Source organism: Sturnira hondurensis, unplaced genomic scaffold (genome assembly GCF_014824575.4).
Source record: "Sturnira hondurensis isolate 20B ecotype Veracruz unplaced genomic scaffold, ASM1482457v3 Scaffold0022258, whole genome shotgun sequence".
Lineage (NCBI taxonomy): Eukaryota > Metazoa > Chordata > Mammalia > Chiroptera > Phyllostomidae > Sturnira > Sturnira hondurensis.
The window spans coordinates 354803-370289 of NW_028094889.1; the positions used below are offsets into that span (position 1 = coordinate 354803).

The 15487-nt window shown below is 36.5% G+C and overlaps 1 protein-coding gene across 3 annotated transcripts in view; it reads right to left on the reverse strand.

Annotated features, from left to right (window-relative positions):
* Nucleotides 1–15487, reverse strand: part of ATP6V1H (ATPase H+ transporting V1 subunit H) — a 130814-nt gene that overhangs the window by 87737 nt on the left and 27590 nt on the right. For all 3 annotated transcript variants that reach the window (XM_037035370.1, XM_037035371.1, XM_037035369.1), the window contains one exon: nucleotides 6478–6575. In XM_037035370.1, the coding sequence (XP_036891265.1) occupies nucleotides 6478–6575 (98 nt within the window). The remainder of the gene's footprint in view (nucleotides 1–6477; nucleotides 6576–15487) is intronic.

Here is a 15487-nt window from a genome sequence, read left to right on the forward strand (position 1 = left end):
TACAGCATGTACAACATAAAAAATAAACTCTAATGGAAACTATGAACCTCACTTACTAAGAATATATCATTATTGGTTCAACAATTGAAACAAATATAGCATACTAATACAAAATATTAATAATAAGAGAAACTATGGAAGGGGAGGTATATATGGGAACTCTCCTCACTTTCAATTTTTCTGCAACTGAAAACTGCTTTGAGACATAAAAGTCTATTAATATAAATAAAATTTAAATCCAATTTTACAATCTATAACTACTAACTTAGTGGAAGGTTTATATTTGCACCATTTCTCCCTTTTAAAAGCTTATGTTCAGTTATAAATTTGCTTGAATTGCCCTTAATTTTTTTCATGCATTTCTCCCTTTAGTCTTTTCTATTTTGGTTGTTATGTAAGACATGAGTTTTTACAATATTGATGGCAGTATTTCAACAGCCACAAAATCGTGTAATTTTATTCTATTACTACCCTAACACGTGGTTTCCTTTTCTAATTCTTCCAATTACTAAGATAAGCCTTCTACACCTTGTGATGCTGTGGCTGAGCCTTCAAAGCACATTTCTGCTTTACTAGCTAGCTCTGCCAATAGGAGGTGCTAGAGGTTGACTGAAAGGTTGGAGGAAGAAGGCACTGTCTCCTGTTGGCTTCCTTTCCCTGGACTATCACTCACTCAGCAGCATTTCTTCACCCTGGTAGCAACCACTCTTCTCTGCGGCAGCAGCTGGAAGCCTCACTGCACACCCTCAGAGACACCAACCAGCACCAACCACATGAGTCCCCAACCTGCGAGGCCTGTACTATGAGCTCAGGGGCATAAGCCCCGATAAGTAGTACTCCCCCTACTATGTATGGACTAAATTGCAGCTTCAAGCAGCCCCTCCTTGAAGCATGCAAATATAGTAATTGCAACCTCTTACCTTTGTTCCCCAGCTTTAGGGGTATCTCCACTAGCTACCATTCCTGACACTTGAGAATCCTTTTATTTGTTTTCAGAAACCTAGTTAACAAATATATATCTAGTTAACAGTTCTTCATACTAAATTACCTCTATTAAAATTAAAAAGTTTAAATGAACAAAAGGGTAGTCCTGGCTGGTGTAGCTCAGTGGATTGAGCGTGGGCCTGTGAACCAGAGGATTGAGGTTCGATTCCCAGTCAGGGCACATGCCTGGGTTGCAGGCCGGTTCCCTGCAGGCCAACTCCCAGCAGGGGACGCACAAACGGCAACCATACATTGAAGTTTCTCTCCCTCTCTTCTTCCCCTCTAAAGATAAGTAAATAACTAAATAAAAATCTTTTTTAAAAAAAGGGTTTAGGAGAGGTCAGGACCTCTGTTTTAGTCAGGACCACTGTTGCCAAAATCAAGACAGAAAGGTTTCAAAGAAAGGTGTTGTCAACAATGATGAACACCACAAAGACATTTAAGAGAATATAAAATTGTCTACAATATATATATGATTCCACTGAAAAGAGAAGTCTTCTCCCTGTCTGGTAAGGTTCAGTGGATTGAGTGCCAGCCTGCAAACCAAAAGGTCGCCAGTTCGATTCCCAGTCAGGGCACATGCCTGCACTGTGAGTAGGGAGTATGTGAGAGGCAACCATACATTGATGTTTCCCCTCTCTCTCTAAAAATAAATAAATAAAAAACTTTAAAAGAGAGGGACTTTTAAACTTTAAAAAGTCCCTTTTTAACACCAGCACTTTTTAAAAAATCAGTGTCAATCTTTAGACTTCTAGTGAAGTCAACAATACATAAGACAATGCAAGTATATTCTTTGTTCTTAATGGGTATATAAACAGTCAGCAACAGTACTGTATCATTCACATAAAAGGTTTTTTAACCAAAAACAAAAGAAAGCTGTATGGATAAAAATATACTGGTGTTTTTAAAACATCAGGTTCTCTTCTACTCTCTTCAAACAGACTACCCTCATAAATTTCTTTCCTCTTCTGTAGCCAAACATTAACCAGAAGAAATACCTAATGAAGCAAAATAAAACTCCTGTTTACCAGAATACAGTGGAGCATGAAGGGCACACTAAGGAGCTGCAAAGAACACAAAGGCCCAAGAGAAACCTAAATATAGTACCTTAACAAATATGTGTTGAGGATCTATGGGGCAGGTACAATGCAAGACATGAGGGCCATAATGGAAGGCAAAACAAAGACTCTGCATGCTATAAAGGAATTAGAGTCTAGTACAATGAGAAGGAAGGATTCCCAGAGGAAGTGGCCTTGAGGTGAGACCCAATAAATCAATAGGCGTCCACTGCCATTTAGGTCTCTGCTACTCCTCTCAAATTGGTGAGTTTAGTGTCACCATTAAAGTTGCTGAAAAAATTACTAAATGATGTTGTATAATCCTAAATACTATCTTTGTTAGGTATTTAATACTATTTTCCAACTAGACTGTAAGTTTCTTAGACGAAAGGACCATTCATGGTTCTTTGTATTCCCCATCAAAAATAGTACCTTATATTACAGAGAGCTCAAAAAATACAATAATTGTCAAAGCCAAGATTAGAAAGGAGGCTAAGGTCCTTGAGGCCAAAAGAACTATTTAGTGTTCTGTTTTGTTTCTGAAGTAAAGTTTTCCAAAATATCAAGCCAATGCAGGGAGTAGGGAGATAAAGCAGCTAGTTTACCGGCTGACATGTACACTTTCAGCCAGCTGCTGCTCTTCAAACCCATGAGCACCTCATACCTCAGCATGTAACATCACCCAACAACGCAACGTTTTAATGTTTAAAAAAATCTTACCTTTCATTCACACACTTATTTATATTTTCAAAATATTTCACTTGTTGGGGTATAACATTTGTTGGAGACAACTGTTGGAGGCAATTTGAATTTGTAGAGGCAATTATCCAAGGAAAAGCCCCTTTTTAACACCAGCACTTTTTTAAAAATCAGTGTCAATCTTTAGACTTCTAGTGAAGTCAACAATACATAAGACAATGCAAGTATATTCTTTGTTCTTAATGGGTATATAAACAGTCAGCAACAGTACTGTATCATTCACATAAAAGGTTTTTTAACCAAAAACAAAAGAAAGCTGTATGGATAAAAATATACTGGTGTTTTTAAAACATCAGGCTCTCTTCTACTCTCTTCAAACAGACTACCCTCATAAATTTCTCCTCCTCTCATGATTCTACTTGTGATTTGAGGAGTACCAAAGGAAAGGAAAAAGAAACTTTCAATCCTAAACAAAGGAAATGGAAAAGTAGAAAGCACATGTTTTATTTCCTTAAAAATTGAAAAGATTAAATGACTTGTATAAATTGCTATACTATTGGTAAATTAACATATTATGCCTTTATTAATGCCTATTCTCAATCTACAGATCTCTTTGATTACTTCTAACCTTGTTAGTAGTGAGTACCATATCAAAATATATAGGATGATCATGGAATATTCTAGACTGTATTTATCCCTGTTCTTGTTGCTAAACTAGATGGTTACTATTGCTTACTGTCCTTCAAAATACTAAGTGCTAGTACTTACAACAGCAGCATTTAGTTAGCCTCAGTATATGATCAGAACCTATTGAGCCAAATTTTAGTTATTTGAAGGGGTTTTTTGAGCAATTATAATTATTTGTAGAAATTGGTGTTTATGACTTTTATTGTTTCTCACCAGTTTTTCAAAGAACAAAAATAATCTACTTTTTGTTTAACAGAATAAAATTCAATTTATTTTACAATTATCACACAGGTCTTTTAAACCTAAGACACAGTATGACATCTTAGTGTTTTATGTTATCTATAAAGATTACACTATTTCATCATCCTAGACATTGATCAATATTCATTATTCCCAACCATGCTAAAAAAATTAAGGGCTAAAAGTATAAGACATTTAGAAAATAATGGAATTGCCTAGGAAAATAATATAATAGTGAAATAAATAAGTATCCTTTCTTATTACATTGCCCAAAATATTGCATCATTTTTTAAAGAAGAAAGGTCTACCTTTATTAACATCATCATCCTACAACTGCTATCCTTACAGTGGTCTGCCTGCAAATCACACCTTTGGCTGGCTTCTAGGAACTTGACTGGTAAACAATTCCCTACACCTATACAAAACTCTTCCTTAAATGACAAGGGAGGCTCACAGTTAATTTTTGCAAACAATATATTTATGCTGAACACCTGCTTTCCTTCTGGAGACTGGAACTTCACAGCATGCTAAGCAGAGGGTGCCTACCTGACAAGCCTCCAATAAAAACTGTAAGCTTGAAGTCCCTAGTGGGTTTCTTGGGCAGAAACCTCACACAAATGTTCTTACATTTTCATTGCTAGAGAAAAAGTGTGCTTGTGACCCCCTTCATGGAGAAGACAAAATGTAAGGAAGCTTCATGTGGATTCTTTCAGAATCAGCCTGTGTATCCATCCCTACCTTGTCTCTGTAATAAATCTCAGCTAAATGTTGAGTCCCTTGACTCCCTCTGTTGAGTATCCTGACAGAGTGTGAATAGAGCTTAAAACTCAGGACTTTTTATTTTCTGCCTATAATGATTGCCTGAGGAAGGCATTTCAGTTATTAGATGATCAGAAGTTGAAAGCAAAGACAGACAGCAATCCATTCTCTAATGATGATGAAATTGGTCACATCTCTAAGTGTTCAGACCACTATACCATAAATTTATTTTCTCAAACTCAAAGTCGATAAGTGATCAATATATTTCAAAGGACAAAAAGAAAATACAGTATTCTCACATAGCCATTCCATATGAAAGACTTCAACACAATGCTTTGTAATAAGAACCTGGACCATTGCATTTTGCCAGAAGGACATGTGAGGGTTTTCTCTCATCTTTTGTAATGCTTGTGCACCAAAATTCACTTACTACAAAAAGATGTGCTATATAAAAATTCTCATTAAAATTTCCAATGGTTGTTTTTCACTATCTCATTATTCTTAATTCATTAATCATTCATTGAATAACTAAATATATATTTTACAAAGGATCTAGATGGCAAATGGTGGTAACTTTTTCCTTACATACTGTTAAATAAGTAAAAACAAATTGAAATTTTACATCTTAATATAAGATTACTACTTCACTGAGTCAATGGTTATTGAGTAGCTCATGACAATTCAAATGTAATTCGTAAGAACAGCCATTTGCAGAAGTAAGCCACCCTAAGAAACTGCATGCGAATACTGACTGAGAATTATCTAGGCTATTTGGTCCCTTTGACAGGTATATTCCTACACTGGAGATAGGATGCATCAGTCTATTAGAATCTGATGACACAGCACCAGGAACATTCAATGAGCTTTTCTGGCTCCAAAGCCTTGCTCACAAAGGGAACCATCTGTTGATAAACCAGCTTTCTGTATACATTTTCCAAAAGAGAAACAATGTCTTCACTAACTTAAAAGAGTATTTGCTATAAGAGCAGAGAGTTCGCTGTGAATAAATAAACTGTCTTGTAGTAGTAAAAGAGGATTTCATGTGTTTGTTTTGGAGTTTGGGGAGGTTCTTTGTATAAATATATTTGATTACCCCACAAAGAATAGACTAGTTACACAGCATTACAAAGAATGGCTTTTATTCACTCTCTTTTGCATAAGACCTTTCCCTTATTATTGTTCTTTTTTATTGAATTTACTGGGGTGACAATGGTGAAGAAAATTATACACGTTTAGGGTTCTATACCACATCATCTGTACATTATATTGTGTGTTCACCACCTCAAGTCTCTTTCCATTGCCATTTATTCCCCCATACTCACCTCCATCTCTCTCCGCCCACCCCACCTCCACCCCACCAATCACCACATTGTGGTCCAAGTCCATGAGTTTTTCCTTTTTTTTTCATTTTTGCTCAATCCCTCCATACAGCACCCCCAACCCAACTGCTTTCAGTCTCCTCTCCTATCTATTAGTCTGTCTCTATTTTTGCTTCTTAATTCATTTTGTTCATTAAATTCCACATCTGAGTGAAATCATATGGTATTTGTCTCTCTCTGACTGGCTTATTTCACTTAGCATAATGCTCTCCATTCTTATTGATTTTTGTCTGTATTTGTCACAAGATAGTTTTATGATTGTTTTACTAAACTGAGTACCTAGAATTTATTCTATCAAGATTAGGTTTTTAGAGGGTGGAAGCAAGGGAGGGAGTTGGGTTTGGCTGGGGTGGGGAGAAAATGCAGACAACTTTAATTGAACAACAATAAAGTAATTTAAAAAAAATACAAACAAATTTTTTAAAAGGTTAGGTTTTTATGAGTCCTTAAACTCTTATAATAGCACAGAACAAGCAAAGGAAAGAGGATATTATTCCATCTGGTAGTTATTAGTTACTGACTTCTATGACAGTTAGCATTATCCACTGTAAAACAGACACAAAACAGTTAAAATACTTCTTTTCAATGATTAATACTATTAATTTCTTTGCAAATGTCAAGGATGGATGTTTCTAAAGGCTATGCTACATTAAAAGTAAAAGGGCACTCACCAGTTTACCCCATCTGCTTCTACCCAGGCAAAGCGGTACTCATTGACCCGAAGCATCAACTGCAGACACCCGGCAACACACTGTACATACTGAGAGCTCTACACAAGAAGAAGTACAAGTTTTTAAGACTGGAGAGCATTTAAAGTCATGACACCCCACATATACAAAAAGTCTGGATTTTTTTACTAGAGTTTCTTTCTCATCACCAGTATTTCAGAAGTCCTTAATATTTTTCTCAAAAATCAATCCTCATTTTTGCTTTTCTCTCCACCTCTTAGAAATAAAGCAGATTTTCCCTGCCAAATTAAACCTACACAGTTGTAGGCTGCTTAACACACATAGTTAGGGAAATAATGAAGGAACAAAGTAATTATAGCTTTGACATGGTTTGATAATTACTTTGCAATGTTTCATTTCCCCTGAAGAGAGGTACTGTATGGAGAATACTACTGTTCATAATTACAGAATAGCAAAAAAAACAATAAAATTAAAGGGATAAAAGTTGTATGCTTTCAGACAGGCTCATATTTGAATGATTTTGGTCAAGTTACTGAATCTTTCCAATACTCCGTATCTTCACACATAAAGAGAATGACATCCCCAAGGACCTGGAAACTGAATAAATGAGAACCTTAAAAAAAACTAAATAGGATGTAAAAAGTTTAAACAAACACTTAAAAAAGACTCTATACTTTTTTAAAATGGTTAGTTCAAAAGTACTGTCTTAAGAGAAATTGTGGTTAAATCTGAAACTAGAAATGAACAAAAATAATAAGCCCAGGAACTTGCAGGCTCCTTCATGTTAGCAAAGCTAGTAGTATAGTAACACTTGCCATGGGATCTTCTCTAAATATTTATTATGAAACTTACATCTATATGAAATGGAGAGACAAGAGGTAATTTCAGACTCTAGTCTTAAAAAACAAAAAAAGAAGAAGGAACTTCTGGTGAAGTTGGAGGCATGAGTAAACACAGCTCACCACCTCGCACGACCACATCAAAATTACAACTAGAATATAGAACAACCATGACTCAGAACTATCAGAAATCAAGTTGAATGGAAGTCTGACAAGTATGGAATTAAAGAAACCATATCCATATAGACTGGAAGAAGGGGTAGAGACACAGAACAGGCTGGTCCCAATCTTTATGTGGTGGATAAAAATTCAGAAGGGATATTTAAGGAGCAAAGAGTCCCAGACACACAGCAGGACCCAAGCCCAGGGTTACAGGGCTAGGGGATAAGTGCTCATAACTTCTGGCTGCAATAACCAGTGAGGATTGAGTCAGTGGAAGAAACTTCTGGAGTCCCAAGCAGTTCTGCTTAAAGAACCCACACATGAACTTACTCAGACTCACTCTCTCTGAGCTCCAGCACAGGGGTAGCAGCTTGAAAGGCACCAGTGGCATACAGGGAGGAACTGAAGTTTTGGGGCATCAAGGCAAGAGCTGGCAGACAACTTTCTCTTAAACAGAAAGGTGGCCAGAGGCCACTGCCCCTTTGCTCAGCCCTCCCCCCACAGAGCCACAGAGTTGGCAGGCAGATGCCATATCTGAAAGTCTATCAACTGTCTAACACTGTTTGCCCCACCCAAGAGATCCCGAGACTCCTTCCCACCCAAATTACAGGCCCACCCAAAATGTTAACCATGACTTTTCCATATAAATGGCTGGTCTTGGCTCATGCGTCACAACTTCCTAAACCCTCTCAAACAAGCAACAGCCCCCATACCTCTTGCTAAATGATCCAGGCCCAGCACTAGCAGGAGCCAGCATACATTCACAGCTTGGCTTCCTTTGGGAATCTCCAAGCCCAGCACAAGTAGCAACCACCTCAGATTGATTTATTTCTCAGGCACAGTAGCCCTGAGCAGAACACAGGTGCGGGCAGACCCTGGCCTGCGCCACCCAGGAAACCCCAGAGCCTGTGTACCCAGTGGACAGACCATGTCAGAGCACCACCATCCGGCCCCTGCACAACTGATCTTCCACAGAGAGCAGAGGTTGGTGGTCAGTCAGGCCAGTCCTTGAAACTGACTGGCCTCTGTAAATCCCTCCCATTGACCTGTCAACAGCAATCAAGGCTCAACTACAAGAGAAGGGTGTACTCAGCCCACACAAAGGGCACACCTTGAGTACCTAGCTCAAGTGATAGTGGAGGCTGTGCCACTGGACCTTACAGGACACCTAGTATATCGGGCCATGCAACCAAGACTGGGAGTCATAACAGCTCCACCTAACACATAGAAACAAACACCAGGAGGCTGCCAAAATGAACAGATAAAGAAACATGGCCCAAATGAAAGAACAGATCAAAACACCAGAAAAAGAAATAAACAAAATGTAGATAAACAATCTGTCAGATACAGAGTTCAAAACACTAGTTATAAGGATGCTCATGAAACTTGGTGAGGACCTCAATGACATAAAAATGATCTAGTCGTAATTGAAATAAAGAACAATTTAAAGGTAAACAGCACTAGAATGGATGACACCAAGAATCAAATCAATGATTTGGAACATAAGGAAACAGAAAAAACAACCAACTAGAACAAGAAGAAAAAAGAATCCAAAAAAATGAGGATACTATAAGCCAGTCTGTGGGACAACTTTAAGCATTCCAACAGTCACATCATAGGAGTGCCAGAAGGAGAAGAAATTGAAAATCTATTTGAAAAAATAATTAAAAAAAAACTTCCCTATGGGAGGGAGGTGGGGAGCACTGGGGGGGGGGGCAGGGCTGGGAATACAAGAAAGAAAAATGTACTTGAACAAAAGTTAAATAAAAAAAATATAACTCACATTTTAAAAAAATAAACAAACAAAGAGAGAAAAAAAAAGCTTCCCTAATTTGATGAAGGAAATAGGCAAGTCCAGGAAGCACAAAAGTCCCAAACAAGATGAACCCAAAGAGTCCCACTCCAAGACACAGCATATCTAAAATGCCAAAGGTTAAAGAGGAGAGAATCAAAAGCAACAAGAGAATAGCAGTTAATTACCTACAGGGGAGTTCCCATGAGACTGTCAGTTGGTTTCTCAAAAGAAACTTTGCAAGGTAGAAGGGATGGGCAAGAAATATCTGAAGTCATGAAAATCAGGGACCTACAGCCAAGACCGCTCTACACGGAAAAACTATCATTTAGAATCAAAGGGCAGATAAAGAGCTTCTCAGACAAGAAAAAGCTAAAGTAGTTCATCAACACCAAACCATTATTATATGAAATGTTAAGGGGACTTATTCAAGATAAAGGATATAAAAACTATGCACAATAACATGGAAATAAATACATATCAACAACTGAATCCAAACAACAAACAAAACAAACAAAACGGAGAGAGAATCATGGATATGGAGGGTGTTTTGGTGATTGCTAGATGGGAGAGAGGTGTGCGGGAATGGGTGGAGAGGTGTGGGGGAATGGGCGGAGAGGTGTGCGGGAATGGGTGGAGAGGTGTGGGGGAATGGGTGAAGAGGTGAGGGCATTAAGAAATTCAAACAGGTAGTTACAGAATAGCAGATGTAAAATACAGTAATAGGAAAAGGAGTAGCCACAGAACTTATATGCATGACCCATGATCAATGAACATAATGTGGGGACTGCCTAAGGGAGTGGGGGTTGCTGGGTGGAGTGGGGAAAAGTTGGAACAATTGTAATAGCATAATCAATAATATATAATTTAAAAAATTAAAAATATTAGACGAAAATAAAACAAAGTATCACAACATGCCCTGGCTGGTAGCTCAGTTGAGAGTATCATCCCCAGTATGCCACGGTGGCAGGTTTGATTTCCAGTCAGGGCGCATACAAAGAGCAACCAATGAATGCACAAATTAGCGGAACAACAAATCAATGTTTTCTGTCTCTTCTCTCTCCCTTCCTCTCTCTAAAATCAATAAGTAAAATAAATCAAACAACATATCACAACTAATTGAATGCAGAAGCAGATATAACAGAATTCAGATGCCTTTAAGGCATTTGTAAAACTGTAAAACAATGGTAACCTCTCACTAGTTTTTTATTTTGGAAAATATTATTTTTCTTAAAACATGTTATCATAATAGTTTTATTTTTATTGAACTAGTAAATTGTTTGAAAAGCATCTTTTTTAAAAAGATGAAGGAAAGGAAGGAGAGACTAGTGAATATTCACAAAACCTAACATACACAATGCTCTGTTTTAATTTAAACAAAATTTTTTAAAAACCTAACACTTCAAAAAAAATCTAGGCACTTAAATACAAAAACACAGTTATCAAGAAAAGATTATTTTAGATTTTACCTAGGAAGTAGTGAACAAAGTTGCCCCAAAGCACAATACATCCCATAACATAATTTACCTGAAAACTCAAAACATTAGCAAAATTAATGACCAAAATAATAGTGAATTTTTAGCTCTACAACAATCTTCCATAATGGGAATTAATGTGTATTTTTTACAATAAAGTCAGCAGATACTAATCCTCAAAAGAAGAACTCCATCTTTCTTGTTGAGAGACATACTATACAAGGTTTCTACGTATCATCAGGTATTCTAGACTCTTCCATTTACAAAAATTTCGTCTCAACATAAAAATTTCTTGGTTCACTATAGGTCTTCCTTTTCTGTGTCCATTTACCATACTATTTTGAAATACATGACACATTTCAAATATGGACTTTTCATTGTTATTTGTAGCTTCAGAATTCACATTATAAATAAGTACATAAAAGATGCTGGTTCTAAAACTGTACTCTCTCCTATATCCTATGAGGCAATCCAAATACAATTTCAGAAATTACTCTCACAGTACAGAGTGAAGGCAGCACTGGTAAATGATTGAGTTATTGCCCTGAATTAAAGTAAATTATATCTCCTCTTTGTCTTTCACTTACATGATCCTATTAATTTCATGTGTAAATTATTCACTTTTTGTTTATTTTTATTGTTTATGCTGTTACAGTTATTTCTTCTCTTTTTCCCCTTCCCTCCCTCTACCCAAAACCATCCTCTCCCCACCCCTAGCCAATCCCCATATAGTTGTCATGTCCATAGTTGTGCATAAATGTTCTTTGGTTAATCCCTTCCCCAATGTTTTTTAAGAAAATAATCAGCCCTCAATAAATCCAACCAGTGACCATTTCTAGTACTACACAAAGGTAATTTGCTGCTACTGCAGAAAATCATACAACCATGTAAAGCCATCAAGCAATTCTGGTCTGTTCTGCCATTCCCCAGAGTCACTGTCATATATTCACCACTATCCTCCTGTTTTACTCTCTGCCCGCTCTCTCAGCAGTACGAGAAAACACAGGAATCATTAGTAAGAGATTCACTCAGCTATCAACACCTTATTCTCCAAGCTGAACTTCAGTTACAGCCACTATTACCTCTCTCTGACCTAGGAGATAGGTTGACGCCTTCCTGCCTAAGACCTAATGCCCCAGCAAGGTCAGTATCACATTCCTCCCACCTAATGATTCATCAATCAGACCCCTCTCCTATATCTTCAATCTGTGTTTGATACCCATCTTTAAATCATCCCTAAACCTTGTACCAATCTCTGCATCATTCTTCCTCCTGATACATTTAGGTTTCTTGAAAGAATTACCACCAACTTTTTAACCTCTTGTATCTCATCACCCAACTTAACATGGCAAATGCTAGGATCACCAGTAATCTGATGTTTTATTTTGTACTTCTTTTTATCATTTTTTACTTTCAATTACAGTTGACATATATTATTATATTAGTTTCAAGTATACACTCCAGTGATAGACATTATTACAAATTGGTTGTCACTGAATAGTCATGGGGATGTAAAAGTACAGTATAGAAAATACATAGTCAATAATATCCTATTAACTATGTATGGTATCAGATGGGTATGAGATTTATCAGGATGTTCACTTAGTAAAATTACAAAATGTCTAATCACCAATGACGTTAAGTTGCTCATACCAACAGTTACTTTCATCTAAAAACCAAACCTCTATCACCAACCATTTACTGGAAAGCTTTCCCCATTCTCCTCTCCTTTTGGATTGACTCACCTGCTGCTGCAAGTCTTAAGTCAAATGTCAACACCTCCGTCATGAAGAAAAGTAGTATAACAATGCAGTAGTATAACAATGTTTAAGCATTTCTTAAACATTTCTTAAACATTCTTAAACACAGCCACTTAAAAGCTATGTAACCTTGAATGAGCATCCTACCTATAAAAGGGGGATAACAGGGACAAATCCCCTGGGGTGTGGAGATAATTTCGTTAATGCATGGATTTTCCATGGTACTTGTCACACAACATTTAACAACTGTTTGCTGTTGCACCTACTATTGTATTCTGATTTTCTCCAGATGGAATTAATCCCTCACAGTGCCACATATAAATTCTATTCTTGTCTTTTGGGTGTGTGTATGCGTGCACAATAGTTATCCCCCATTAAACCAGAAAGCAAAAGAGGAGTCTTTTTTTTTAATTTTAGCATTTAAGCACAGTCCCTGGTAAATAACATTTTAAAAATACTTGTTTGGCCCTAGGTGGTGTGGTTCAGTGGATTGAACACGGGCCTGTGAACCAAAGGGTTGCCAGTTCGATTCCAAGTGAGGGCACATGCCTGGGTTGCAGGACAGGTGCCCAGTTAAGGGCATGTGAGGGGCAACCACACATTGATGTTTCTCACTCTCTCTTCTCCTTCCCTTCCCTCTCTCTAAAAATAAATAAATAAATAAAATCTTTAAAAAATAAGAAAAGAATTCTTAAAAAACAAAAAATAAAAATACTTGTTTCCAAAATGAATAAATAAATATCCACTGCACTTGATCTTATGTTTTTCTATTTTGCGACTTGGCTTTAGAAGGAAAAAAAGTAGAATCTAAAATTTTAAAATACCGGGTAGGGTTAAAGTAGGTTTACAGTTGTGAGTATGCGTAACAGAATTTCTTCTTGTACTATTATTTTTTAGTGATTATATTAATTTCCGTATGGACTGTAAACCTACTTTTGCCCCACCCTATATATTTTCTCCAAGTGAATTCCTTTTTGTTTTCTGCCTTGCAAGGTATTGTTTTTCTAAAAAAGACAAAATATAGAAACCCCCAGATTTTATATTATCACTTCCCTTAAACTGATTTCCATGATAATTGTATATAAATGTACTATTATCCTCCACATTGTTCAATACTAACACTAAATCTTTTCTTGCTTTATTATTTTTCTTTTTTCTGGAATTTCCTATTCTATTCACAGACATTATAAATTTTGAAAAGCACTCTTTGAAATAGCTGTGATTACTAATAGAAAATCCTGACATCTCACAAGATTTCAAATAAAGACAATATGAACAAGAATTGAAAGGTAAAGAAATAGTCTATTTTATAGGATTTTTTCAAGAATCACCAAGCTGATGAGATAGTATTTACGGTGATCAATCATTACACCTTTCAAACACAAAGTCACAAGGAACAAGTAAGAAAGTACATCTCTGTGCCTTCCCTTGAGCCTGGCCTTTCTCAGGTGGCCTCTTTCTGAGGCTCCCTGACTCCTATGCTCAGAACTCCCAAGAAAGATGCCCTATAAGATCGTCTTAAAGATGCCTATAAGATCACGAAGTAAAGTTATAAACTAGAAATATGACTTGACAAGTAGCATGAAACCTTATTAACATTTGTGAACACAGTATTTATTGATTTGAATCTGCATAAGATATTTTGTACCTATTTATCATAATATATCCAATCAGTATAGAACAGCATAAAATAAAAAGTCACTCTTACCACCTCTCACCCCTAAGATACAGATTTCTGTGTAACACTACAGAAATTTCCTCTGTCATATATGTATGTCTTTAAAAAAAGGAAGAAGTAAGATTCCACTCACCCTGGTGGCATAACTCAGTTAGTTAAGAGTGTCATACCAATACACCAAGGTTGTGGGTTCAATTCCTAGTCAGGGCACATACAAAGAAGCAAAATATAACCAGAGACGTTGAAATTAAGAACAAAGTGACAGTAACCAGAGGGGAGGCAGGAGGGGATAATGGGGGAAAAACGTGGGGAATGGTTTTCAGGAACAACTATAAAGGACATACGGACAAAACCAAAAGGCGATGGGATCAGGGGAGGGAGGTGGGGATGGTTGGGGTGGGGGGCTTGGGGGCGCAAATGCAGACAACTGTACTGGAGCAACAATAAAAAATATTCTGGGATATGATAATCTGTTTTATTTCTAAATATAAATAAATAATTGAATTAAAATTTTTTTAAAGAATGAAACAGTGAATGTACAAATAAGTAGAAAAACCGATGTGTCTGTCTTTCTCTTCCTCCCTTCCTCTCTCCCTCTAAAAAACCAATGAAAATTTTTAAAAAACTGATTCTATTCCTTGTATACTCTCAAAGGACATGTTCAAGCACTGCCACAAGTGTACTAAAATAATCAAAACTGTGTGATAACTTGTCTAATGCTGTCCTCCCGAGGATACAAGCAGCCGTAGGAAGGTAGGAGTCATGCCCATCTTGTTCAGTGTTATACTTTCACACAGTGCACTATACCTCGTACACACTCAGTATTTCCTGAATGAAAGAATAAAAAACAAATACAAACAAATGTCCCATCTTACACTAATACCAAATGAATGGGGTCCTAATAGATATGGTTTGATAATTACAAGTTTGACCAAAAAATTTATACTGATAAATTATCGGTATAAAATTATAACTATATAAATTATAATTATCACTCCTAGGATTATAATCAATAATAAACACTTCTAGAATTAAGTATTCTAGACTATCTACCAATAAGAATGTTTATAGCAAAATTATTCACAATAGCCAAAACTTGGAAGTAACCCAAATATCCATCAATAGTGAATGGATATTTATAGATCACTATATAGCAATAAAAATAATGGTTATTAACTTAACAGATACTACATAGCAATTAAAAGATTACTGCTAAATGCAATGTGAATGATTCTTTAATTCATGTTGGGCAATGACAATACTGGGCAAGAGAACTCAAACACATA